At 38.5% G+C, this 27,585-nt stretch overlaps 1 protein-coding gene across 2 annotated transcripts in view; it reads left to right on the forward strand.

The window, feature by feature from the left end:
* The window catches only part of LOC110674813 (mediator of RNA polymerase II transcription subunit 25), a 28,419-nt gene extending 1,472 nt beyond the window's left edge, over nucleotides 1-26,947 (forward strand). Inside the window, exons 2-6 of one of the 2 annotated variants that reach the window (XM_021839206.1) lie at nucleotides 9,843-10,768; nucleotides 10,834-10,996; nucleotides 25,798-26,214; nucleotides 26,340-26,522; nucleotides 26,592-26,947. In XM_021839206.1, the coding sequence (XP_021694898.1) occupies nucleotides 9,843-10,768; nucleotides 10,834-10,996; nucleotides 25,798-26,214; nucleotides 26,340-26,522; nucleotides 26,592-26,816 (1,914 nt within the window). In that variant the 3' untranslated portion in view covers nucleotides 26,817-26,947. The remainder of the gene's footprint in view (nucleotides 1-9,842; nucleotides 10,769-10,833; nucleotides 10,997-25,797; nucleotides 26,215-26,339; nucleotides 26,523-26,591) is intronic. The other variant, XM_021839207.1, reaches the window with a different exon arrangement.
* The last annotated feature ends 638 nt before the right edge of the window (nucleotides 26,948-27,585 follow it).

The raw sequence follows: 27,585 nt of genomic DNA on the forward strand, positions 1-27,585 counted from the left end.
ATTCTAGAAGGAATTTATCCATAATTTGCCCCTGGACATGCAATGCATCTTCCTCTAGTGAACTCCGCATTGATATTTTTCCCAGATACTATTCCAGATTTTCCACCGTTTTCTAGATTCTAGATTACTACAAGAGTTTCTCTAAGTAACCAGATTTCTATTTCACAGTTTTGAACAAATTCTTTTCGGAATTTTTTCTTGTGAACCCTACAAATATTCAAGTAGCACAAATCTAGAAAACCAGACAGTGGATTGAGCTGAAAATTTAATGGATTGGTCACACGCTGGTGGTGACCAAACGATTAAGTTTTCAGCTTGAACGGCTGTCTAGTTCTCTAGATTTATGCTTTTGAAAATTTGAGGTTTGGCTTCGATGCATCTTCACCTCAAGAATAAGCCACATAAGCCTTCAACTCTAGCAACCTACTAGCAGCTTCATATTTTACAGTGAAAAAAAAAAATCAAATTTCTATAACTTTTTTGTTTCTCGATACTTTTGCATCATTTTTTCATAAGTTCTCAAAAAACTCTTCTAGTTTTAGAATCTATGTTGATATTGATCATTGGTCATCTGGATCAGGAGTTATTCCAAAATTCCTTGGGGGAGTGACACGTAGCCATAACCCACGAAAATTTCTCAGGCTACATTTTTATCCTGTTAGGATATTCACTCTTCGAAACAAGACATTAATGTGAATATGTTGTGAAAATGAAGCAATTTGGTAAAGCCGTCTTTGAATAATGACCATTTAGGTTTCTGATACCACGTTGGCCAAATAAAAAAAAAATGAAAACTTAAAAAATAATCATAATCGTAATTTTCTGCTATTTCCAAGAATAGTTAATCGATTTGTATGAACTCTTCATAGTAAAAAATTAAGTTAAATCAGCATGTCCCAAAAAAATTGCCCTTTCTACCCAACCAGACCCAGGGACCAACCGGAACAACTCCTGTCACAGGAATATTGCCGAGGTCCTCTGGGCACTTTTAGAAAAAAAGATATGTATACTATTTTACTTACAACAAATTCCATCCATTAAGTATTCGCTGAGCGGTGTGGAATTTAGTATTTTTGCTTTCACTCAGGCCTACACGGGTTAAGGGTCTGAAGTCTCTTTTATAAGAGGAAATAGGAGCCATCATGGTTTTCAAAAATTTTTAAACCAAAACTGAAAAAAATGTTCATGAACTGTTCATGAGGGTGTCTTTAGATTTGATCGAAAAAACTTTTTAATGATTGCTGATGATTGAATAATAGATTCTGAGCGTTAACCAAAATGGTCTCTAAAGTATGTTTTTCCTTATTCTGCTTGCTGTGAATTCTGTTGCAAGTTCTACAGGATCCAGATCAATCGTTATAGAGACTATTAAGCGACAATTAAACTGATTCTTTTTGAAAGATCTTCCAAAGTTTCCTACAGAAATTCTTCTAAGAAAATCCGCATAGGTTTTTGAAGAAATTCGTTCAGGGATTTTTTTCCAAGAAGCCCTCCCAGTATTTCAAGTCATTTTACCCACTATTATTCTCAAGAGTTGCTCTGAAAATCTCTCTAGGGATTATTCGTGAAAATTTGTTAAGAACTTCCCTTATTACCCTTCCCTTTATTGAAGAATCGAATTCAGCATGTGATTCAGTGTTAAGTTCCCCCAGATTTTTTTTCTATAAATTTCTTCACCATTTTATCCAAGGATTACTCTTGCAGTTTATACAAAAATTTTTCAATGAATTTAAAAAAAAAGATATCCCAGAGCGTTCATGATTAACGGGTCGCAATGATTGATTGAGTGATTAATTTTATCATGATTAATTATTATGATTGATGATTATAATTGCTGAATTCATGATTAATGATTGTGATTGATGAATAAGCCAAAGTATGATTAATGATTAAATTTCAATTTTAAATGATTGATGATTAAACTCAGTAAAATCACTAATCGATTATGATTAAGACTCAAAAATTCATCATTCAATCGTCAGCAATCATAAAAAAAAACAAATACTCATAAAAATCTATCATCGCAATCCAGATAGCAAGTGTAATGCAATGATAAGTTTTCTTGAACATTGCGTAAATTTTGAGCAAAAATCTGGTTTTGAAAATTCGTAAAACGTTGATGGTTATTTTACTCTTAATAATTATGATTAACCCTTACGTGCCTGATGTAAAATTTGATCAATATTTTCAATTTCAAAATAATGTTTTTCGGTTGGCTTTAACCCGTATCCGACAGGGTTAAGAAAAAAAAATCAAAAAATTCTCGTGAAGCTATTTTTTATCCAATTTGCAAACTTCTTTCACTATATCGTCCCCTTAACGTGAAGATGAATCGAAGCCAAACCTCAAATTTTCAAGAGCACAGATCTGGAGAACCGAACATCCGTTCAGGCTGAAAACTTAATCGATTGATCACTAGCTGGTGGTGACCAATCGATTAAGTTTTCAGCTCAAATGGGTATTCGGTTCTCCAGATCCGTGCTCTTGAAAATTTGAAGTTTGGCTTCGATTCATCTTCACCTTAATGCTACAACTAGATAACTCGAAAATCAAAATTTTGAGATGTGCAACTTTGAAAGTATGACCGTTTAACAAGGTGATGGTTAATCGCAGCGATTATGATTTAAAAATAATCTTTAACTTGTGTATTTTGAATCACACGCCTAAGACCTGTGGATATTTTGCAGATCTAATTAAGAAAAATGTTTTGACATATTGAAGTCAAAAATTTCAAATTTCGAGTTATCTAGTTGTAGCATCAAGGGGACGATATGAAATCCAACTCTTCTATATTCCTATGCTGAGGAAAGTGGTCCAAAATTTTGCCAGTGGCCGGAGTTATTCCGGTGTCCCCCTGGGTCAAGTCGGGTAAAAAAATGATCAACTTCCTTTCCTGGACAGATTTATAATACTATTTAACTACTCAAGTTTTGTAGGAACAGTCAATCGTGCAACATGAATATTCAAGTGATTTAAGGTGTCACTTTCATGGAAGTTTCCTTGAAAAACTGAAATATGCTTTCCGAAAGATCCGGAACATCTGTAAAGATGGTCAAATCGTTAAAAATTACTTGGAAACCCGCGGTTTTTTTTTTCAATTTTGCTAGTTTTCAACCCCCAAGTAGCCATAGCTTTCGTCCTTAAATGTAGGAATCTAGTGTAATATAAAAACAATGAGAATTTCCGAGACATCTTCTATAATAAGGCCAGTTTTCCGAATGTTCCGGATCGTTCGGGGGACCAATCAGTAGCCAACTAGAGTCACATGGTGGCCTAAATACTCATACTGTTTATGGTACGTGAAAACAATGAATTTTCAAAAAATCGTGGTGTTGTAAATCACGCGAATTGTCCACTTTTCCGGATATTCCGGATCTTCCGGTGAGCCCCCCCATAGCCATACAGGGTCTTATACACTCAAAGCATTGGTTATGTCCATGTATGTTGAAAACTAGTGAGATTGAAAAAAAAAAACGCGGCTCTCCAAGTAATTTTTAACGATTTTAACGGAAGGCATATTTCAGTTTTTCAAGGAAACTTCTATGAAGGTGACTCCTTAAATCACTTGAATATCTTTCATGTTGCACGATTGACTGTTCCTACAAAACTTGAGTAGTTAAATGATAGTTTAGTATCATAAAACTGTTCAGGATAGGAAGTTGATCAATTTTTTACCCGACTTGACCCAGGAGGACACCGGGATTACTCCGGCCACAGGAAAAATTTTCCCCAGCATAGTTCGGATTTCATATAGTGAAAGAAGTTTGCAAATCGGATGGAAAATAGCTTCACGAGATTTTTTTGAATTTTTTTCTTAACCCGGTCGGATACGGGTTAAATGTCCGAAAATATGCACTAAACGACTTGAAGTATGCAACCAATTTTTTAAACACTAAGACTAAATAATGATGAATATTACTCATGATTAACAAACAATATTAAAAAAAAAATCTTTTAAACCTCGTTATGGCAAATTCATCACAGTTTTTAATCACAAATCGTGATTAATTGTTCTGGTTCAAGAGCCAGTATCCTGGAGGTAGTGGTCAATAGAAACATAGCTCACGATATATCAAACTTCATGAATTATCAAATTTTAAACGGATGTTTAAGCGTTATTGAATAACATAATTTGAACACATGCTGCTTTGTTGATTTCCCGGGCGAAGTAGTCAAAATATTGGAAAAAAAGCTACTTTTCACTTTATAAAAGAAAAAAAGTATAGTAAAAACCCTTAGGAAGGCAAACAAATCCCGGTAAAATCTAATATGTTGCTTATCTTGTGATTATACATATTAAGGTTTAATGGTATTTGCTCGCCTTACTAGTGATCTTTAATATTTTTTGTAAATGTTTGTATAATGAAGTGTTAAAATTCGATATGTTGTTTTTTTATATTTTTTTCGGCATCTAATCATAAGCTTTTGAACAATTAGGGGTGATCAGGGCAATATGGGCCGCCTAAGGAAAACGTCATGGAATGCATAAAAAAACAGCAAAAAATATGGTTTAAATGCAAGTGACTTGTACTATAAAATGTTATCTTCCATGTTACGTCGATAATTAATGTTAACATCAACTTGCAAATTATTTCAGGAACTTTTTGAAAAACCAAGTCTAGTCTAGTACACGATACTGAAGACGGCCTTACAGTTGAGGTCGAAATACGCGTATCTGTCAAAGGATACAAACTCTAGTGGAATTAAATGGTATAGTACTAAATTCGGTTTTTTCATCTACTGAAAAACCATGTTTTTCTACGTGGTCACCAACCATATGGGGCATTATGAGCCACCCTACGGGGCAGTAAGAGCCACCTCATTCAATCGAATGATTTTTACTGTGCATTGCGCGATTATTTATCGCGACGGCGATCTTGATAACTTTTGAAATGCGTGTAGATTGCCGCAGGTACTTCACATCGTTTCGGTGTCTTCGTCGCGATTATTCCTGATTGTCCAAGGCATGATCGCGCAGAAGAGACCGAAACGATTTGAAGTACCTGCGGCGATCTACAAGCGTTTTTTTCAGATAGTCGGCGCGAGAATTTTTTGCGCTACACATAATATTTAAAACTGCATAGAGAAGAGTTAGTGGTGAAGAGTACATTATTGGAAAGGAAATTGTATTAGCTTTGCTTGAAATTATTGATTCTAGCGGCTTATTTTTTAAAGATACATAATACATAGTAAACAGACCATGTTATACTAGTACTAAATTGCGATACTTCGTTCAACGTATTTTCTAGCAAAGTGTTCCACTTGTAATGGTGCCTAAAGATGACTTCTTCTTCTTTCTGGCGTTACGTCCCCACTGGGACAGAGCCTGCTTCTCAGCTTAGTGTTCTTATGAGAACTTCCACAGTTATTAACTGAGAGCTTACTATGCCAATGACCATTTTTGCATGTGTATATCGTGTGGCAGGTACGAAGATACTCTATGCCCTGTGAAGTCGAGAAAATTTCCAAACCGAAAAGATCCTCGACCGGTGGGATTCGAACCCAAGACCCTCAGCTTGGTCTTGCTGAATAGCTGCGCGTATACCGCTACGGCTATCTGGGCCCCAAAGATGACTATGCAGTAAAAAAATGATCTGGTATATTTAGGCAATGTATTTTTATGTTCAAAACATTGTTTATTTGCTTAAATCTAGGTGGCTCATTTTGACCCGCCCCTTCATCTTGAAAATAATATATTGTTTTCCAATAATTTTGTTTAACACTTCAGTCGTCGCGCTGTTGTATTTTATACAACACTGCTGAAAAAAACACGCTTTTCGTTCACAACAGCAGCGCGGTGGTTCTGACGGTGACAAAACGCGCGACGACTGAAGGGTTAACGAACAAATCTAATTTGGCTCACGAACTGTTCATTATGATCAGAAATTTCAATGGATTGGTAAAATTTACCATAATTATAAATATAATTGTCATATAGGCTTAATTAAAAACTGCCAAAATTATAAGCTTTTCATGTCGAAGGACAAATTTGTACATTTTTGTAAATATCTTGAGTGTCCAACGAATATTCTTACGGTTTTTATTGTGGTGGCTATTTGAGGCATCCTTTAGCAGATCATAATGACACTAGACATTAAAATACTGTTTTTGAGGTCAAAACCGGAGTGGCTCATATTGCCCCCATTGCCCCCATTGCCCCTAATTAATGATTATTAATAAAAAAAAATTATTAAATCGCAGAGATTATTCATTTTTGACCTCATCACAAACAATATAGACTGCCATGTGGGGCCCAGATAGCCGTAGCGGTAAACGCGCAGCTATTCAGCAAGACCAAGCTGAGGGTCGTGGGTTCGAATCCCACCGGTCGAGGATCTTTTCGGTTTGGAAATTTTCTCGATTCCCAGGGCATAGAGTATCATCGTACCTGCCACACGATATACACATGCAAAAATGGAAGTGCTCATAAGAACACTAATCTGAGAAGCAGGCTTTGTCCCAGTTGGGACGTAACGCCAGAAAGAAGAAGAAGATAGACTGCCATGATCTGTTAGAATTAGAGATGGACAAAACGGCTCATTTCAGTAAACGGATCCGACCCGAATCACTCATTTTAGTGAACCAGATCTTTTGAACGGTGTATTGTAAATTCGATCAATCATTAGAAAATGCAGTTCGCCGAAGTTGGATTTTTCTCGGAATCAATACGAGATACTCTACTTCGGAAGTAGGGCGCATTAGAGCGCATCCGGATGCGAATCGAATGCCCTACCTCCGAAGTTAGGTATCTTGCATAGATTTTGAGAAAAATCCAACTTCGGTGAGAAACCGTTTCTAACTTTTTACCGCATCGACAATATTGGCTCAGCAGCTCGCAAAGGTAGAACGAACTGAACCGAGCGCACAGAAAAAAAGAGCGGTTCACTCCCTGTTGCGCGACATGCATCGTACCTGTCGTATCTTTCTTTCTCTCATTCTTTGTACATTCATCTCCCGAAACTGACGGTATGCTGGGCCGATTTCCGCTACCCGAACCAAAAGAGAGAAACAAAATGAACTTTGCCATTAAAGTGGGCACTCTTTCTCTCTATTTCTCATGTAGCTGTATGCAAGTAGTTGGAGCAAATTTTTATTTGGCTGTATATGCTGAGAGTGTGAGGCTGCAGCAAACTGTGTTTGCATGTGTGCCGTGGCGTGTAAAGCAAGGCACGTGTCAAGCGCTATAATAAAGTTGAGAAACAAATGAAGGAGAATAGGGCAAAAGAATCGGTTCGATCTTTTTCCGGGTACTTTTTTCTGATCCATGCTGATCAAATGAACCGACTCTCGCCAAAAAAAGAGCCACTGATCACTCGTTCTTTTGAGTGATCCGGATCTTTTGAACGGCTCCAATTCTTTTCGCCCATCTCTAGTTAGAATTGATTCCGTGGAAAGTTCCTTCCAGACGTCTTCGTAATTCAATGTTATTCGTAATTCCGTTCCATAGATCTAATTTTGGATACAGCAACTGTTTTCATATGTGTTTGCGTTCGTTCAATGATGTTTGTGACGAGTTTGATTTTAATATGTCCAAAAATGTATTCAGTGTTAGAATACAAGGTTTAGATTAAGTAGTTATTAAGAAATCAGTCTGTACGGCGAAGCCGAAGATGGTGCATAAATAAATAAATAAATAAATAAATGAATTTGGGGATGCCCTATGACAACGCCCACAAATGCTCAAAGGGGGGAGGGGGTAGGCTTATGCGGTACGAATTTTGAAATTTTTTATACAAAAAGCATTACGGAGAGGGGAGGGTAAAAAATTTCCAGATTTAGCGCTACGTAAACAAAGGATGTTACTCACATGTTATGAAGTATGCAACGAATGAGCCATAAACACGAAAATGAATGACTTTTACTCATTATTGAAGAAATCAATTGAAATTGAAAAACTGAAGATTTATCGTTTTTTATCATTAAATGTTTACTCAAGTTAAACTTAACGCTCTGGTACAATCTGCTGGCGATATTAGATTGCAAACACTAGACATGAACAAAAACAGCGAGAGAGCTCTTGGCAGAATTACCACCTACTAGGGGATTTTAACTCTAAGCAGATGAAATCAACTCACCTGTACCTAAAAATTCTGCACTGCTAAGGCAAATTAAATGTGATATGTTGTTAACAAAATGCTAATAAGAGCTTGATTTTGTTTTAACAAATTAAGATGATAGTTTTGTCTAACACAGAACAGCTAGATATAATAATATAATGTTTAAAATTATACTAATGATAAAATAAAAAAAAAATGCCTGTTGTGCAAATTTTTGGATTTCTATACAAAATATGGAAAAATCTTTTAAATGGCTGAAAACTAGAGCTATGTCGAAATTTGGTGCTCTGCCTCTATAAACAGCAACCTTTCATGTAGAATGGTACCACTCATCAAACCTCCAACCGGGTTTTCGGATACGTATACAATACAACTGAGAAAAAGCACCGTTCTACATGGAGGATATACTTAAGGGTCTTTCTTAGTCTTATAGATACAAAGCAAAGCCATACTGTACTAGGTTAGATTTGGAACTTCATTGGGCATAAACTAACATTGTTCTTGTCACACGATAAAAGAAATACAAAATTTATTTATACATTAGAAGGCAAATTTGTAAAACTTTTGAATTTGTTCAATGATTGAATAATGATTGAGTGATATTTGACTTATGATTAAGATTATGATTACAGAATAAAATTAGCGATCTTTATGATTATGTTTGATGATTATTGATTAAAACATAATATTACAATTGGTGATTAATGAATAACACTAAATTTTCTTTGATTTATGATTAACATTTTTGGTTAATCATAATCATTATTCATTAATCATGATTAAAGTTATGATTAATCATTAAGGAACTCCTTGAAGCATTTCTGGAAAAGTTTCTGATCTAATTGAATGTTCTAAACGGGAGGCTTGGAGGATGTCCTGGAGGATTTGGTACTTTCTTGAAATATCTAAAAGAATCTATGGAGGCATTCCCAATGCAATCTTCGAGGTAATTTATGTGCTTATTTCTAGAAAAGTTCAGGTTATATTCTTCAGGTATCCAAATAAAAAACCTTGCAAGATTTTTTTAAGAAAGTTCTTGGAAGAATTCTATGAATGTGCAATATTTGCGTGGAGTGCAACATTTGTGTATCTACCCTGTAATATGAAATGCCGATATCCACCCGTAGCTACTCTAAAATTGTTTATAAATGTTTGAAAATTATTCCGCAATCGCAGATATTATTCTCAAGAAAATGATTTTCACCTGGGATCGAATCCCATCCCCGACATAGTCACTTATGACGTAAAAAGTTATAGTGACGACTTCCTTCGGAAGAGAAGTAAAGCCGTTGGTTCCGAGATGAACTAGCCCAGGGCTAAAAATCTCGTTAATAAAGTCAAACCAACCAACCAAAATGATTTTCAATGAATTACTGAAATTTACGATAAAAATCTTTCAAAAGTATATTTCAAAAAAAAATTACTGAAGTTTCAAATACCGCCTAAAAATTAACAAGTTTACTCCAACTGAATGGTGCTATAAAACAATCAAATAGATAATTGAAATTCAATTTCAAGTGTTGTGTGTATGAATTTTGATAGGTGTACGGGTCAATTTTAGAAACAAATTCACAATTTCTTTGTTCCAAATATAAAATCGAAGGGAACCAGTTTATGGTTGTCAAGCAGTAGATGATACATCTGACCTTTGAGTTTTTTTTGCCAACTTGATTTGAAAATAATGCCCTGTACGAATATGAGTTTGGGTCATTGTACATTCTGGGAAACGGAATTCTATGGAATGGTTTTCTGGCAAATATAATAAAATGTACGGTTAATCAACAGGTTGGACTGCAGCAGCAGTTACAGCAACAACAGCAACAGCAGCAGCAACAGCCTTGCCGGATGAACTTCCCTCAGGGCAACATGGGCAATCAGATGTTCCCGAACCAGATGCCGAATCAACCGGGCGTTGGAGGAATGAATTACCAGCAACAGTTGCAGCAACAACAGCAACAACAACAGCAACAGCAGCAACAGATGCGTTGGATGGCCCCACCACAAGCTCAAGGGCGCAGCTTTATGGGCCCTGGTGGAGGCGGAGGAATGAACGGCAACCAGCAGGGCCGTCCTCAGCAACAACAGCAGCAGCAACCGAACCAGATGATGGGCAACAATCCCCAGACGAATTCGGTTCTGATCTCGCAGCTGACCACTCCACCGCACTCGATGAATGCCCAACAGCAGATGAACCAGGCCAACAATCCGCAAATGCGGATGCCATTCGTCAACAGTTGTCTCCAGCAGCAGCAGCAACAACCAGGCCAGCCAATGTCCCAGCAGAACCTTCTGCAGCAGCAGATGATGGCCCAACAACAGCAGCAACAGCAGAACATGCAAGTCCAAGGCATGCAGAACCAGATGGGAGTTCCCGCCAACCAGATGGGCCCCATGGGCAACCAAATGATGGGCGGAGCCAATCAACAGCAACAACAAATGCAACAGCAGCAACAGGTCGGAATGCCCAATCAGCAACAGCAGATGGGTATGGTTCAACAGCAACAGCAACAGCCGCAACAGATGGGACAACCCGGACAGCAGCAACAGCAAATGGGCCAACAGCAGCAACAACAGCAGCAGCAACCTCGCGAGCGTATCTGGTCCGGCATTCTGGAGTGGATCGAGAAACCGAACAAGAACGACTCGACCAAGGTGACCCGGCAGGTACCGTGCTCGGTTTCAGCAAATATCCGAGATGGGGAACCGGAAACGTAAGTTTGAGAGATAATCAGAAGATCATTGGAAATACAGTTAAATATCTTTCTCTTTATTACAGACGAGCAGACAACTGGCCGCCTCGGTTGATAATGCAACTGATGCCGAAGACACTCGTGGGAAGCGCCGGTGGGCAGTACATTAAGGAATCGAAGACTGTGGTGTTTGTTCCGCAACCATGTGAAGCGCTGGAGGCCCTCTCCAAAGTGATGAAGTCCGGATTTGTGAGTACTCTTATACTTATACTAATTATCTCTTTCTTTTCTTGTCTTGCAAAGACTAGAAAACATAGCACCAAGATGTTCGGAGTAGTTAAAATACGTTTCAAGGGTTCTTCAGAATGACCATTGGAAATAATGAGCAACTCAAGCTGAAGCCAGGCCGCCATCGGCACATATCGTTAGAATTCCAATTTTATGTCACTGATTGCTATCATATGCCAAAACTAGAGAAGGGTCGTTTCGGCTGGAGAACCCCTCGTATGCCAGCTAGCTAAACCAGGGTGTCTACTCATTTACAGAAATGAAGTTCCCTGAGATTTCCAGGTTTTAAAAAAATAATTCCAGGTTGAAGAAATCGCTCAAAATAGACAAATAGTCAAACATTTCAAATGCAAGGTTGATAATGAAAATTAATTTATCTAACAATAAACTTCAAAGTATTTTTCACTTCAATGAAAACAATTACCTGTTTTGTTCTTAATTTAGAGGAAAAAAATGATGATTTTTATTTAATTAATGATTTTATCAAATGATCTGAAAGTGCCTTAAATCATCAGTCAGATATGAAAAGATAGTTATTCGGTCTTAAGAAAAATATCCTTTCCCATTTTGAGGATTCAGGATTCCTGGAAAGCGTATTGTATTTTTTCTTTGGAGAATATATGGCTGGTAGTATGACCGTATTAAAAAAAGAACCTTGAAAAAAAAAGAGAAAAAAGCACGAGATGAGAGTTTGTTTCCTAAATTGAACAGACATTTTTTCTAAGTTTAATTCTCGTACTCTTTTTGGAATTCATCATGACATTACTACAAGTATAACAGCTCGATTTACTGTTGATTTCTTTCACATATTACTCCGCAGATCTCTTCAGAAATTTGCTTTGAGATTTGTCACGCACATTTTCTAAGTAATTCTTCCATGAATTTCGTTTTTTATATACCTTAAATAATTCAATCTGGATTTTTGCTAAATATAATCACATCAGGAATCATCCATCCAAAAATTATTCCATTGATTTCCCTAGGGCTTCCTCCGGCATTCTCGTTTAGAGCATCTTCAAGAATTCAAAATTCCTTCAGAAATGCGTCCATTTTTTTATTTTTTTGAAAAATTTCTCAATGAAGTCTTAAAATATTTGTTTATCCAGTGAAATATCAAGTAATTTTTTTAGATTGTTTTGAAGAAAGTTAAAAAAAATCTGCGTTGAGTTTCGAAAGAAAATCCTAGAGTAACCTCGGATGAAACTTGTGTGAGTTCTAAGTACGCCTGGATTGGTTGTAGGTCATTTGGCATAAAGTCGTTTGGTACAAAGCCGTTTGGCATAAAGTAGCTTGGCATAATGATCATTTGGCATGAAGTCGTTTGGCATAATGGTCGTTTGGCATAATAGTCGTTTGGCATAATGAGTCCGAAACCAAGAATTTCTCAATTTTTCGTTTTACGTTTCTATTAAATCTTCCTGACAACATCAGGCTTGATTTGGGGTCAATTGATACAAAATGACACTTTATTCAACAATCATTCGCTCTTGAATAAATTTAAGCATATTAGGAAACTTATTGCCAATAGTATTTCATTCATTTATACAGAAATTATCCTGCTTTCAAATATTAATTCTTCTTTTGAGTTTCGATATTGGAACAAATTTTTGCACTTAAAATGTTTATATATTAAGCACAAATTTACCCTATTTTTTTCTTAATATGATGTAACCCTAATCATAGATATGAAAAATGTTGATTTGAAATTTCAATGAATTTCTCCTTCTTTTATGCATAGGCTGTTCTTTGGAGCTATATTTTTTAAGTACTTTTTTGTTTCAAACTGACAAAAGGGCGGCAATCGATAACATTGATCTGCTCAAATTATCAGCGAAAAGAAAAATCAATTACTGCAGTTACATCGACGGATTTTGCTACTTTTCCCCGAATGTCGATTCCTCGAATGTAATTTCCCCGAATGACAGTTCCCCGAATATCCCGTTTCTCCGACTAGCCCACTTCCTCGAAAAGTTTTTAGCACTCATAATTGTCGTAACTTTATACATTTCAGGGTGGTGAACGAACTGACCATCTAATATGCACCCTTCTTTATTTAATTGGCGATTCTTTCGAGTTTTACCGTCCTCAGCATTTTTGTCAACATGTGTATAGCCGAGAATGACAGAATACTTCCTTCTTTTGGCTGTTTATCGTTCTTTCTCGTCACCACTTTTCGGGGAAACCAGTCATTCGGGGAAAAGTAGCACAATCACTTCGATGATTCTGAACGCACTTTTTTATGTTTTTTCGATATATTATGCTGCAATAATTTTTAGCGTCCATTCGTCTATTGGTTTAACTATAAATTTTGCCTTCTTTTAAAAATAGGCTGTTCTTTATATTTATACTGTTTTAAATTTTATTGTTTAGCAAAGCTAAATGTTAATTATTTATATATTTTGCTGTCTTATTAATTCTTGCCAGATGTGTTGTAAGAATGATAATTACTTTAAAACCTGCCAATATGCAACAGAGAAGGAAGGAGATCACGCGTTTGCCCCAAAAAAGTATATGCTGGAAAAAGTATTATTTCAATCACAATTTCCCTTCTCTCGATAATAGAAAATTAATCTGCTCTCGCATATAGGCTATTTTTGCATGAGGTCGCATTGATAGATCTTTGGATTAGAGCTTTTGATTTTTTGCAAAAAATCCACTCTTTTATCAAGTAATTTTCATTGAGTTTTACGTCCAAACTGGGACAGAGCTAGATCTGCAGCGAAATATTCTATGAGTATTCCCTTGATGAATAACTGTGAACTTTCTTTGAAAATTTACTGCTTTCAAATATATGTATCGCATCAAGCTCAAAGATACTCTATGTTCTGAGATGTAGAGACCCTTCACGAGTTTTATTTGGTAATGCTCTCTAATGTCACAACAATTGGGTCCTAAAATTTTTAATAAAATCTTGTTTTTATTTAACAACCCCAAAGGGCATGTTACTTCAACTACTTTAGCATTTTTTCCCGCTCAAATAACGGCTATATCATATATAAACTTTAATTTGAAAATTGGGTCCATAAATGAACCTTGACACTTGAGATCATGTTTGACGTTCGCTTAGTCGACAAAAACACCACAGGGGTTTTAGTTTTAACACTGGGGTTGTTCCTATTTGACATTTCGGAAGGGACACGGAAAACAAAATGCACCCAAAATTTGAGTTTATGCCAAGGGGTGTGACAAAATCTAAAAAAATGTTTTTTGGGCTTAAACCAACGGAAAACATTAGAAAATTGAGTAAACATGTGTTTTTGGCCTAAATTTAAGCGTTTGGCACTAAAATCGGGACAGGGCTTTAGGACCCTATTTTATGCCAAACGACCATTATGCCAAACGACTTTATGCCAAACGGCCTTATACCAAACGACCTTATACCAAACGACTTTATGACAAACGGGGTACAATCGCCTGGATTAATTCCTAAGAGGATCTCTGAAAGACTTCCTAAATTTTTGATAAAATTCTTCCTTGAATATTTAAAAATAAATTAGAATCTTCAAGTAATGGCTTAAAAGACGTTTTAGAGAAATTCAGTCTGAATCCCTGAACCTTGACTAAATTTTTAAAGAATCCATGAAGATTGTGATTTGAAAAATTATTAGAGAAATGTTTGATCCGCAGCAGCTATATTTTGATGATATTTATGCCGGTGATATTCCAAGAGAAGTTTCTGTAAGAATCTAATAAGGAATCCTATGGCAAATTTTTCGTGGAATTCTTAGAAAAGTTTATAATAGATATCATCGTATAATGCCTGAAGGATTTTTGGAGCAATTCCTGAGAGTAGTAGTGGATGAATATTTGAAAAAATCCTTATGAAATTGTCTGGAATAAATGAAAAAATCGGCTTATTGTAGGAATTATTGGCGGAATTATTGTAGGATTTTATAAAAAAATGTCTGTGCGATTTTTTCCCAAAATTCTGGAATAAACTTTTGTGGAAGCGTTGGAGTGCTCTAGGATTTTTGAAACTAATTTTGCATAAATTCCTCTAAGCATCCATTGAAAAATCGCTGGTAGCATCTCTGGAGCAATTGCAAAAAATATTCAAGAAGAAATCACTGGAAAAATTACGAGAATTACAGAAGCATTCCTCACGAAATTTCTTCTAAGAAAAATATCATTAAGAACTTGCAGAATAGTCGCCTAATAGTTTTTGTAGAATTTTTGGAGCCTCTAAAAAAAAAAACAACAGGCACGAAAAATAGTACATTTCTCAAGTAAGCAAATTTTTTGCTCATTGCCTTCAAAGTTTATTATTTTTGTATAATAGGCGAAAAACATTTTTGTTCAACTTTTTGAATGTTTTCAACTTATCAACTGCTCATGAACGACACTCAATCGGAGCTGTATTTGCCTTTGCCAATTTGGCAATCATGAAATTTCTTGTCTTAACATATTTTTGCTAATTTTTTCAAATATCATCAAAAGGATTGAATATGTCAACTAGCGTTTAGATAGCGGCGCTGCCGAAAATTTGTTTGATTGAGAATATTTTGTGTCACAAAAACGACATGTTTTCCACCTATCACTGTTTCAAAATAATTTCCCTGAGTGTAGCCGAAATTCCCTGAGAATTCCAGGTTTTTTCCAGGTTTTTTCAGGTAGTAGACACCATGTAAACAGTTAGCGGGGCGGACCTGATGTAGTGGTTAGTGTTGATCTAAGCAACCAGAAGTCCATGTTCATGATCAAAGCACCCATAGACCCGTGCACGCGTTCACTATTTGACGTTTGAGCGGTGCCGTGTTATGTACGTGGCTATGGCAACTAGTGAATTCGGCACCGCTCAAACATCAAATTAGTGAACTCGTGCATTGGTCCATAGACTGATGCACGAGTTCACTAATTTGACGTTTGAGCGGTGCCGAATTCACTAGTTTCCATGGTCACCTAGATAACACGGCACCGCTCAAACGTCAAATAGTGAACTCGTGCATCGGTCCATGGAGGAAGTGACGTCTTCTTTTTCTTCTTCATTCCTATTCCAACTACTAATCAATAAACACGTATTATAAAACCAAACCGCTGCGCCTCATCAATAGGTTATGGACCGATGCACGAGTTCACTATCTGACGTTTGAGCGGTGCCGTGTTATTTACGTGACCATGGCAACTAATGAATTCGGCACCGCTCAAACGTCAAATTAGTGAACTCGTGCACAGGTCCATAGGCCCAGATACGTTATTCGAGTGTGAGGAAGATTTGCGAACCAAGATAATGGAGGACGAGAAGAAGTGGATTTTTGGCAGAAGAAATTATGACCAGTGAGCGTACCGGATGCGTGTGTTGCTGGAGGAGAAAGGCCTTGTGAAGTGCATCGAGGAAACCATCAACGAGGAAGTTTACGCTGAACTCCCTGAGGACTCTATGGAAGTCAAGACGAGGAAGAAGCAACAACTCGAGGAAAAATGGAAGCTCGATCGGAAGTGCAAGAGCCTGATCGTCCACCGTGTCTCCGATAGCCACTTGGAATACGTTATGGGAAGGAAAACTGCGAAAGAGTGCTGGGATAGCATCCAAGGAACTTTCCAACGTCGAGGTCTTGCCAACCGGCTGTACTACCGTCGTAGACTTGGTTTGCTGAACTGAAGTTGAAGAGCGGTGCGAGTATGCAGAACCATTTGCTGGAGTTCGACAAGCTACTGGGAGGACTGAAGATGACCGGTGCCAAGGTTGAAGAAGATGACGCGATTACCCAACTTCTCCTTGCCCTGCCAGAATAATACGATGGGCTGTGTACGGCGCTGGAAACGATGTCATTCGATAAGTTGTCCATGGAGTTTGTCAAGAACCGTTTGTTGGAAGAAGAAGCGAAGCGTTTCGTGAAGAACGACTGTCTCGATGAAGACGGAAATACTGAATCGGCGTTTGCTGGAAAAAGGTTCTCGTTCAAGTGCTACAACTGTGGAAAGTTAGGACACAAGCGCTCGGACTGTCGAGTTAAGATGACGGAAGAAAACGGTAGAAAGTATTCTAGCGGGTACTCGCGAAACTTGGCGAAATACAACGGACCACGTAGAGGTAAAGCGAACGTGCACTGTGCTACGGATATTGCGTTTGTGGCGACCTGTGAAACGGAGCTGGCCGCAGCAGTCACACAGAAGGCCGACAATTCGTTCCAGTGGTTTCTGGATTCAGGAGCATCGGACCACATGGTGAGAGATAGAAGTTATTTCGAGGAGCTACATCGTTTGCCAAGCCCAATAACACCAATGACGATTAATTGTTCAAACAAACATATAGACGAAAAACAACATAAAACTTCGGTATAGTTTATAAATATTTGTAACACTGCAACTACTTAAACAAATAAACCATTCAGAGTCCTTGATAAAGGTCCAATAAGGACCGAAACGTTGGAGAAAGAAACCATACAGTTGTTTTAAATTGTTAAATAGACTGAAAAGCCAGAAAATTTTTCCAAATTCAACCTTACAGTCGATCTAGCAGTGAAAAGTTTGTGGGGATAAGCTGTCCTAACGGCTGCATATTTGTCAAATCGTAGTCCAACCAGTGCGCTGGAAATTCTGAAGACCCCCTACGAAGTTTGGTACAACAAGAAACCCGATATCGACAATTTGAGAGTGTTTGGTGCAGTTGCACACATCCATGTGCCGAAGCAATGCAGAGGAAAGCTTGATCCAAGGTCTGAGAGGAACTACATGGTTGGCTATGCAACGAACGGCTACAGAATCTTTGATCCCCGGAAGAAGAAAATATTTGTGAGTAGAGATGTCGTGTTTGATGAGAATAGCAGGGAACCTCCGACCCGTGATAAATGATCAAAATGAAGCCAAAGTACAAGATACAAATCAAATAGGACAAATTCAGAATAACGATGAAAATGAACAGAATGTTTTAGAAGCTGCAGGTGTCGAACAAGCTGGAAATGTTGAAGATGTTGTAGCTGATCCAAAAAGGAAGAGAGTACATGCTGTTGATGAATCATTCAATGATCAACCAGTATCGAAGCGATTGACGAATCCTCCTGTCTGGATGAATGACTACCACGTGTCCTATAGCAGTGTTGGAACTCCGATGGGTATTCCGGATCAAACGTGATGACAACGGCAACATTGAAAGGTATAAAGCACGGTTTGTTGCCAAAGGATATTCGCAGAAGAAGAATTATGATTATACAGAAACATACGCACCAGTGGCACGGATAACAACGTTCCGGATTATGCTGAGTATAGCGAATCAATTCAAGTACACCATACATCAAATGGACGTAAAAACGGCGTTTTTGAATGGAAATTTGAAGGTCGAAATTTACATGTACCAGCCAGAGGGATTTGAGGAAGGAGATCGGAATATGGTGTGCCGTTTGCAAAAATCGCTTTATGGACTCAAGCAAGCACCACGAAGCTGGAATGAGGCGTTTAATTCGTTTGTTTTAAGCTTGGGATTCAAACGATCCAACTACGACTGCTGTTTATATTGGAAGCGTACTGAAGGAGTGGTCGTATACTTGTTGCTGTATGTAGACGATATTTTGCTGATGACAAACAACCTTGAAGAAATTGAACTTATCAAGAATCAACTTTCCGAAAGATTTGAAATGATAGATATGGGAGAAGTTAAGCAGTTCCTCGGAATCAAAGTTGAACGATATGAGAATCAAATCAAGATTAGTCAGCCCAAATACATTGATGGAATGCTGAAACGTTTCGGAATGGAAGAATGTCGACCAACAGCAACCCCGATGGAACCAAAGCCGCAGTTTGAACATGAAGGAAACATAGAACTGACCAAGCACCCTTACAAGGAGTTGATAGGATGCTTATCATACTTGATGCTATCAACCAGACCAGACATCGCCGCCGCAGTCAACACTTTCAGCCGATATCAAGCAGCACCCACAGATGAGCACTGGAGCCACCTGAAAAGGGTTTTACGCTACCTAAAAGGGGCCAGAGATTATGGATTAGTGTATCGCCGCAGAGCTGATTCCAGTTCGCTGATAGGATATGCAGATGCAGATTGGGGAAACGATGGTGAGGACAGGCGATCTATTTCTGGCTTTACATTCAAAATCCATGATGCAACCGTTTCGTGGACTACAAGAAAACAGAACACCGTAGCTCTCTCATCGACAGAAGCAGAGTACGTTTCATTAACCCACCGTCGGTCGCCCTAGTGTACTGAGTACACGCACTTTGCGAAAAGTCGAAAAACACGTTGAAAATCCCTTCAAATTGATCCGGGTGTTGGTCCTATTCCAAGATCTACTCTCCTTCTTGCTTGTAGAGAAGAAATTTTTCGAAAAAATCGACGAAAAGTATTCGAAAACATCGTGTTTTTAACCTAAGTTTTAAGGCGTGTACTCAGTACACCAGTGCGACCGCTCGTGTAACTTTTTTTACCGGGCCCGTCACACGAGCGGTCGCATCGTGTACTCAATACACGCGGAGCAATTTTGATAGTAAATTCAAAGCTAGGCAAGATAGAATATTGATGTCTTCGGCAAATTTCTTCAGTCCAACGGTACCAATTGGTCAGTGGACAAAAAACACTTTGGAAACATCCTCATCTTCCTGTGGCCATCGGATTATGCCCCGGGGGAACCGAAATAGTGGACATTTCGCAATGCAACATCTCGAACACATATATCTAAGGATCTAGATTTTTTTTAGCAAGATGGTATCTTCGGCAAAGTTGTTCAGTAGGTCAAGGGCTAACATGTGATAGGCTGCATGTTTCGAAATTCTGCAACCAGATGGTGCTAGTGAGCATTTAATTTTTCAAACACCGATATCTCAAGATCCTGATTACCTAGAAAGATGATGTCTTCGACAAAGTTGTTTAGTAGGTCAAGGACTAACATATGATAAGCTACCTAACAAGAAAAACTGCCACAAGATGGCGCTAGTGAGCATGCAATATTTTAATCATGAATATCTCAGGATCCCGATTTTTTAGAAAGATGGTGTTTTCGCCAAAGTTGTTCAGTAGTTCAAGGGCTACCATGTGATGATCTTCTTGATTCGAAATTCTTTCAATAGATGGCGCTAGTGAGCATGATATTTTTCGAACACAGATATCTCAGGATCCAGGTTACCTATAAAGTTAGCGTCTTCGACAAAAGTGTTGAAAAGGTCTAGCATGTAATAAGCCACCCAACTTGAAATTCTACCAACAGATGGCGTATTTTGATCGCGAATATTTCAGGATAACGATATTTAACAAGATTGTGTTTTCGGCGAAGATGTTTAGTAGCTTAAGGACTAAACATGTGAAGCGCCGTTTGATTCGGATTTCTTCCACAAACCGACACTAAAGATGCAATTTTTCAAACGCAGATATTTTTGGATCCTGATCGGTTAGAAAAATGATCCTGAGATATTTTCATTACTAAGAAATATTACCCCTTCGGCAAGGTTGTTCATAAGATGAAGGCCTAAATGCAAGGAACCTCAAGCTTTAAAATTCTTTCAACTGGTGGTGCTATTGAGCATGCATATTTTGATTGCTAATATCTGAGGATCCCGATTACATCCAAATATAAACTTCTCGGTTCAAAAGTTCAGTAAGTCAAGTACAAACTTGTGATGGGCCACACTTGTTTGAGAATTCTTCCACTAGATGGTGCTACTGAGTATGCTATATTTTCAACCCAAATCTCAAGGATCGTGATTGCCTAATCATGAAAATGACGTCTTCAACTAAGTTGTTTAACATGTAATGAACCGTTTGATTCGAAAACGGTGCTCTTCAGCATGAAAATCCCATCATAATGTACTTCAGAATTTCAAGTACAGTCAAATTTCTAGTCGATACTCAAAAGATCATCGACTCATGGAACAGATATTCTTAAGAAAGCTGATAAAAGGGAGCATTATAGTAATTATGATTTTTTGTTTGAAGTATGGTTTCATGAGTCGATACCGAACTATGGAACATCGACTAATACAGGTTTGACTATATTTAAAAATATGACGATCAAAATCATTGCCGCGAAAACGTGTAAGCCCAATGCTAAAATGACTTTGTTTGGCCGATGGGCCAACAGGTGGTGGTACACGCTCGTTCAGATCTACTCAAAAGTGAGTAGATTTCGACTCACTTCGGAACAAAGTGGAACTGCTCAAAAGTGAGTAACACCATCGTTACTCACTTTAGAGTAACATTGTCAAATGTCAATATGGGAGTAACACTTACTCACTTCTTTTAATCTGAAATTTGCGAAAGTGAGTAGATGTCACTCACTTCAGGAAATAATATTTTTGGAAATAAATGTATTATGTTATTCATAAAATCAGAAGGAATATACAAAGAGAATTACATTTATTCATTATCTCTTACATAACTACATGAATAATACATGATAACAAGTAAACAAAAATTGATATTTATGTAGAAATTTTCGCTGCTCTGGAATAGATCCCCGGATGCTATAAATCTCTGGGGGATTGATGAAAGTCATGGAGGATGTAGTTTGGGAGTGCCAGTAGCCTTCCCAGTTAGACTGTAAATAATTGATAATTAGTCCAATAAAAAAGTACGACGGTAAAACTTACTGTTTATATTTTTTTCTTGCGGTTGTGCGATCAAAACCAGGACTTGGTCATTTTCACTCCGATCTCGCTTCACTTGATATCAGGATTATTGACTTTACAGCACTAATCTGGAATTCGCCGGTTGGACTTCTGAAGCGAAGTTTCAAGCAAACTAACTGTCATTGCTTTGCCGGCTCGGCTTTTGTCTCGACTGTTTTTGAAAACAGTCCGACATCACGTCGACGGAAGAAATTTCACCACAACGGAGGATTTGTCAGTTCGAGCGCGCGAAATTTTCACAAGTCTTTGACGTTTACAAAGTGAGTCAAATATGTTTGTGTTTACTCAAAAGTGAGTAAGGTCGTTTTCTTTCATGGTTGAGTAAAAAGTTACTCACTTTGAAAAAATAAAGTTACTCACTTTTGACAGCTAACTTGAAACTTCAAAAGTGAGCCAAAGTTACTCTCTTTTGAGTAGATTTGAACGAGCGTGTAGTGTTTAAACGTCAAACACGAATGAAAACGACGCTAGCGCTGCAGCCTGCAGTTGTTCCAACATATACGAATTGGTTCTTTAAAAAAATGATCGATGGACACTAGACCTATTCACATTTTCAAAAATGTCTGAAAACTCCCCAGTCAACCAATACTTTGATTTTTTATAGCGAAATGAACTTCTGGCCAAATAGAGAAACTTTAAAGTAGATGGAGTACCGTGTACCTTTTAATTCCGCTCCTAAATGCTTATCTTTGACAGATACGCGTATTTCGACTACCACTTGCTCTGAAGACACCGATAGGATTGAATGCAATCCCGCACTTTTATTCTCACTTTCGCACTTATAAGGCCGCACTTCGCAGTCCAGTAGTGAAAGAAATACACAATAAGATGTTCAGAAAATTAAATGCTCACTGGTGCAGGGTTACATAATTCAAAATATAATTGCCTATAACATGTGAGCACTTTCCTTACCTAATAACTTTGATGAAGACGTCAAGTTTTAAAATAATTGGGAACTTGAGATTCTGTATTTAAAAAAATTAAACCTGGAGCTCTTTCTCTAGCCTGATGGAAGTATTTGAAATCTAGCAGCCCATTGCATTTTGAATTGAATGTGGAAGAATTTTGAGTAAGTTTCTTCTTCTTCTTCTTCTTTCTGGCGTTACGTCCCCACTGGGACAGAACCTGCTTCTCAGCTTAGTGTTCTTATGAGCACTTCCACAGTTATTAACTGAGAGCTTACTATGACAATGACCATTTTTGCATGTGTATATCGTGTGACAGGTACAAAGTTACTCTATGCCCTGGGAAGTCGAGAAAATTTCCAATCCGAAAAGATCCTCGACCGGTGGGATTCGAACCCACGACCCTCAGCATGGTCTTGCTGAATAGCTGCGCGTTTACCGCTACGGCTAGCTGGGCCCCTGAGTAGGTTTATTTTACACTTAACACGTTGGTCCTTGATATACAGGACTAATTCATCAAAGTCATCATGTTTGTAATCTAATTTTATTTTCCTAACCAGAATCCTGAAAAGGGGTCATGCACAAATTACGTCACGCTCCAAGAGGGGGGGGGGGTCGGGCCAAGTATGACAATCCTTACAAAATTTTCGAAGGATTCATACAAAAAGTGTGACAAAGGGGGGGGGGGGTCGAAAAAGTTGAAATTTAGCGTGAAATAATTTGTGTACCATCCCAAAAATTGCATTCGAAAATTTCGTTTAGTGGAAGAATTTCGAATCAAACTGCATATAACATGTTTAGTCCTTGATCTACTAAACATCTTTGCTGAAAACACTTTATTACATACTACACTGAGAAAAATCTACACGTCAAGGTCGTGTGTTTTACTTATAGATTTGCGCAAAGAGGAAAACCACATGACTTGAGTGTGGTAGCCATATGGATTTCGTAATTGACTTCACGGTATAATAACATGTGTATCAACATTAGGTTGTCATGTGAAACAAACATGAATGTCTAAATATTAAATCATGAAAACCAACTGATTTGCTTATTGAATCCGAAATGTAGTGGCTTTAGATAGTTATGTGTGATAGAACATGAATGTCATGAGACTGAAAGAAGAAATTTGGTAGAAGAACTCTTGCTCCCCAAAATACGGATTCGAGGCTCCTTTCTGCTTGTCGCAAGCTCACTTGAATGCTTTTTTTTTTTTTCAAGCAAGTGAGTCAGCAACAAGCGTGGCGCCGCAAATCCATATTTTGGGAAGCCCGGGATTAGCATATTTCATTTTATTCGAAGCTGAAAGCAAGGAAAATCTGTTAGTGGAATCCGATTCTCTAACACCATACATTATATCCAATGCTGGAAGTAATGCATTTCATTTATAGAAAATTAGAATGAACTCATCATCTTCACTCGGATATCTTCACTAATTGAAAGAAAAACGAATCCACAAATTTTCCTCTAACACTTTCAGCTTCAGAATTAGCTTCTTCTCTTTGGAACATGATGATGACTGTCGTTCGACACGAGGTCCGACCGCAATTTAGTTCACTATGGGTTGATCACTAACAATTTAGAAATTCGGAACACGGAAATCGACAGCAAGCTCATCGATTTCAAATCGACCAACTTGAACATGATAAGCATGACACAAGATAACCATAAGTTAAACACACTGAATCCGTGTTGGGTGATGATCTATGCACCCATAGGTAAACACACACGAATTTGAAATGGAAAGCTTCAGGAACTTATGTGGAAAATTATGGAATTCATGTTGTCGATTGATTAATCGGTCCATGAAGCAAAACTAAAGAATTGAATGTGTAACACACACGAGGTTTGTAAGAAAATCTAACCAAATCGATGTAGACGTTCATGAATCGATCCATAATTTTAAACACACGGATCAAACGTGTGGATTTTTCTTAGTGTAGTCCTTGACCTATTCAACACTTTTGTCGAAGACGTCAACTTTATAGGTAACCTGGATCCTGAGATATCTGTGTTCGAAAAATATCATGCTCACTAGCGCCATCTATTGAAAGAATTTCGAATCAAGAAGATCATCACATGGTAGCCCTTGAACTACTGAACAACTTTGCCGAAAACACCATCTTTCTAAAAAATCGGGATCCTGAGATATTCGTGATTAAAATATTGTATGCTCACTAGCGCCATCTGGTGGCAGTTTTTCTTGTCAGGTAGCTTATCATATGTTAGCCCTTGACCTACTGAACAACTTTGCCGAAGATACCATCTTGCTAAAAAATCTAGATCCTTAGATATTTGTGTTCGAGATGTTGCATTGCGAAATGTCCACCATGTCGGTTCCCCCGGGGCATAATCCGATGGCCACAGGAAGATGAGGATGTTTCCAAAGTGTTTTTTGTCCACTGACCAATTGGTACCGTTGGACTGAACAAATTTGCCGAAGACATCCATATTCCATCTTGCCTAGCTTTGGATGTACAATCAAAATTGCTCCGCGTGTACTCAGTACACGATGCGACCGCTGGTGTAACTTTTTTTTGAGCGACTGACGGAAGGTTAAGTCAAGCAGCATGTGAAGCAATTTGGCTAAGAAATGTGCTACAAGAATTTGGCGTTGACATTTCCGAACCGACGAAAATATTTGAGGACAATCAATCGTGCATAAGAATTGCTGAGGAGCCTCGAGATCATCGAAGAATGAAGCACTTAGATATTCGATTCCACATTATTCGAGAATGCATCCAGAACAAGATTATTCGGCCAGTTTATGTATCTACAAAAGAACAAGTTGCTGATATATTTACCAAAGACCTACCAGCAGGACCATTTGCACATCTTCGGGAGAAGCTGAATCTCTTCGGTTGAGCGGGGGTGTTGATCTAAGCAACCAGAAGTCTATGTTCATGATCAAAGCACCCATAGAGGAAGTGACGTCTTCTTTTTCTTCTTCATTCCTATTCCAACTACTAATTAATAAACACGTATTATAAAACCAAACCGCTGCGCCTAATCAATAGTTAGAACACACGCCTCTTACGCAGAGGACCTGGTATCGAATCCCACCCCCGAGATTAGTTACTTAATATTTATGTTGTAGTGGCGACTTCCTTCGTTGATAACTTTGGTTAGCACTTACAAGTGCTAATGATGGACATTCAAATAAGCTATCTTGTTATGGCTTCAAGATATTGAGATGTACAGTCTACTCTCTATAACTGAATTGTACAAACAAATTGTAATCTAAATTCAGGTCCCGAGATAATTTTTTGAGTGCTTTTTTCATTCCAGGCCGGATGCGTACACTTCACCACATCGCCCAACTGCGACATCAAGGTGCTGATCCTGCTGTACACCGCCGAGAAGAACGCCTACTTGGGTTTCATACCGAACAATCAGATGGCGTTCGTCGACCGGCTGAAGAAGGTTATCATGCAGAACAAGATGCAAACCTCCAACCAGCAACAGGCAGGTCAAGGTTCCGGCATGGGAGGTTCCGGCCAGGGCGGCATGATGCCTCAGCAACAACCTCAGCAGCAACAGCAACAACAACAACAACAGCAACAGCAGCAGCAGCAACAACAGCAAGCCAATCAACAGATGATGGGCGGCCCAATGGGCCCGGGCCCCGGACAAATGGTACCCGGACCAGGTCAAATGGTCCCAGGCGGAATGCAGCAGGGACCCCGCATGGGGGGAATGGTTAATGTAAGTCCCTGGCAATTGGGTCTTATTCTTTTGGCATAAAGGCTATATATTTTGGTTATGCCAAATAGGCATTATTCCAAATGGCCATTCTTTCTCAAATTAACATTCGTCCGTTACCATTCCAGCAGATGCAACAGGACCAGTTCAATAACTACGGAAACATGGGCAACCAGCAGATGCAAGATCCGAGCATGCAGATGACCCAAGAACAGCAGTACAAGATGTTGCTTCAGCAACAGCAACAACAGCAGCAGCAACAACAACAGCAACAGCAGAGAAACATGGGTGGCCCCATGGGAAATATGGGAGTGAGTACAAAACCCTCTTCAACCGTTCCCCAGTATTCTGATCAATCCTTCCATCAATCCCCATTCCAGATGAACGTCGGCATGCAGAACCAGCAGCGGATGATGCGTCCGGTGCTGTCGAACAATCCGGGCCTGAGACATCTGCTGCAGCAGCAACCGAATCCGCAGTTCCGCCAGCAGATGGCCATGGGCAATGCGAACAATCCGCTCGGGCAGATGGGTGGCCAGAGGCCAAACTTGCAACCGAACCCCAGCCAGGCACCGTTCGATGACGCTAACTTTGACTTTATGTAAATCTGGTGGACGATGGGCGCCGGTTATTGGTGAGTATTACACGGAACTAATTACTAGAAGTGCATCTCGAAGCATATGAATGGACATGTTCTTACAATTATGATATAAAGTATTTGAGATATAAAGTCCAAGCACCAATATTTGATTTGTTGAAGAGAGCAGAAAAGAAATCATTTGATTGATAATGCCTTAGCCTGGCGGTAACATCCGCGGTTACAAAACAAAGTCAGGTGTCCCAAGATGTTTTCATGATGCATAGAGTATTATTGTGCCTGCCACACGATATACAAATGCGAAAATGGCAACTTAGGCAAAAAACTATTCTCAGTTAACAACTGTGGAACTGCTCATTGATCATTAAGCTGCCAAAGCCTGTCCCAGTGAAGACTTAAGGCCAAGAAGAAGGAGAAGAAATTGCAGACTCATCCGTTTATTGATTTTAAGGCAGCGTATGTTTCAGCGAGAAAACATGGTTTTCCGGCGAGGCTAATTAGGCTGTTACGTGCAACTATGGATAGTAAAATTTCAACATCGTTTTGTGACGTTGTACAGATTGAAGCAAGAAAACGCTTTTTTGAATTTACTGTTTACACTCGAGGGTGCGATCAGGATGATAATTTTTCGGGGCAACTAGACAAGTATTGTCCCAGACTGATGAAGACGCCCACACTGAGAAAAATCTACACGTCAAGGTCGTGTGTTTTACTTATAGATTTGCGCAATGAGGAAAACCACATGATTTGAGTGTGGTAGCCATATGGGTTTTGTA

This window comes from Aedes aegypti, chromosome 1, assembly GCF_002204515.2.
Source record: "Aedes aegypti strain LVP_AGWG chromosome 1, AaegL5.0 Primary Assembly, whole genome shotgun sequence".
Lineage (NCBI taxonomy): Eukaryota > Metazoa > Arthropoda > Insecta > Diptera > Culicidae > Aedes > Aedes aegypti.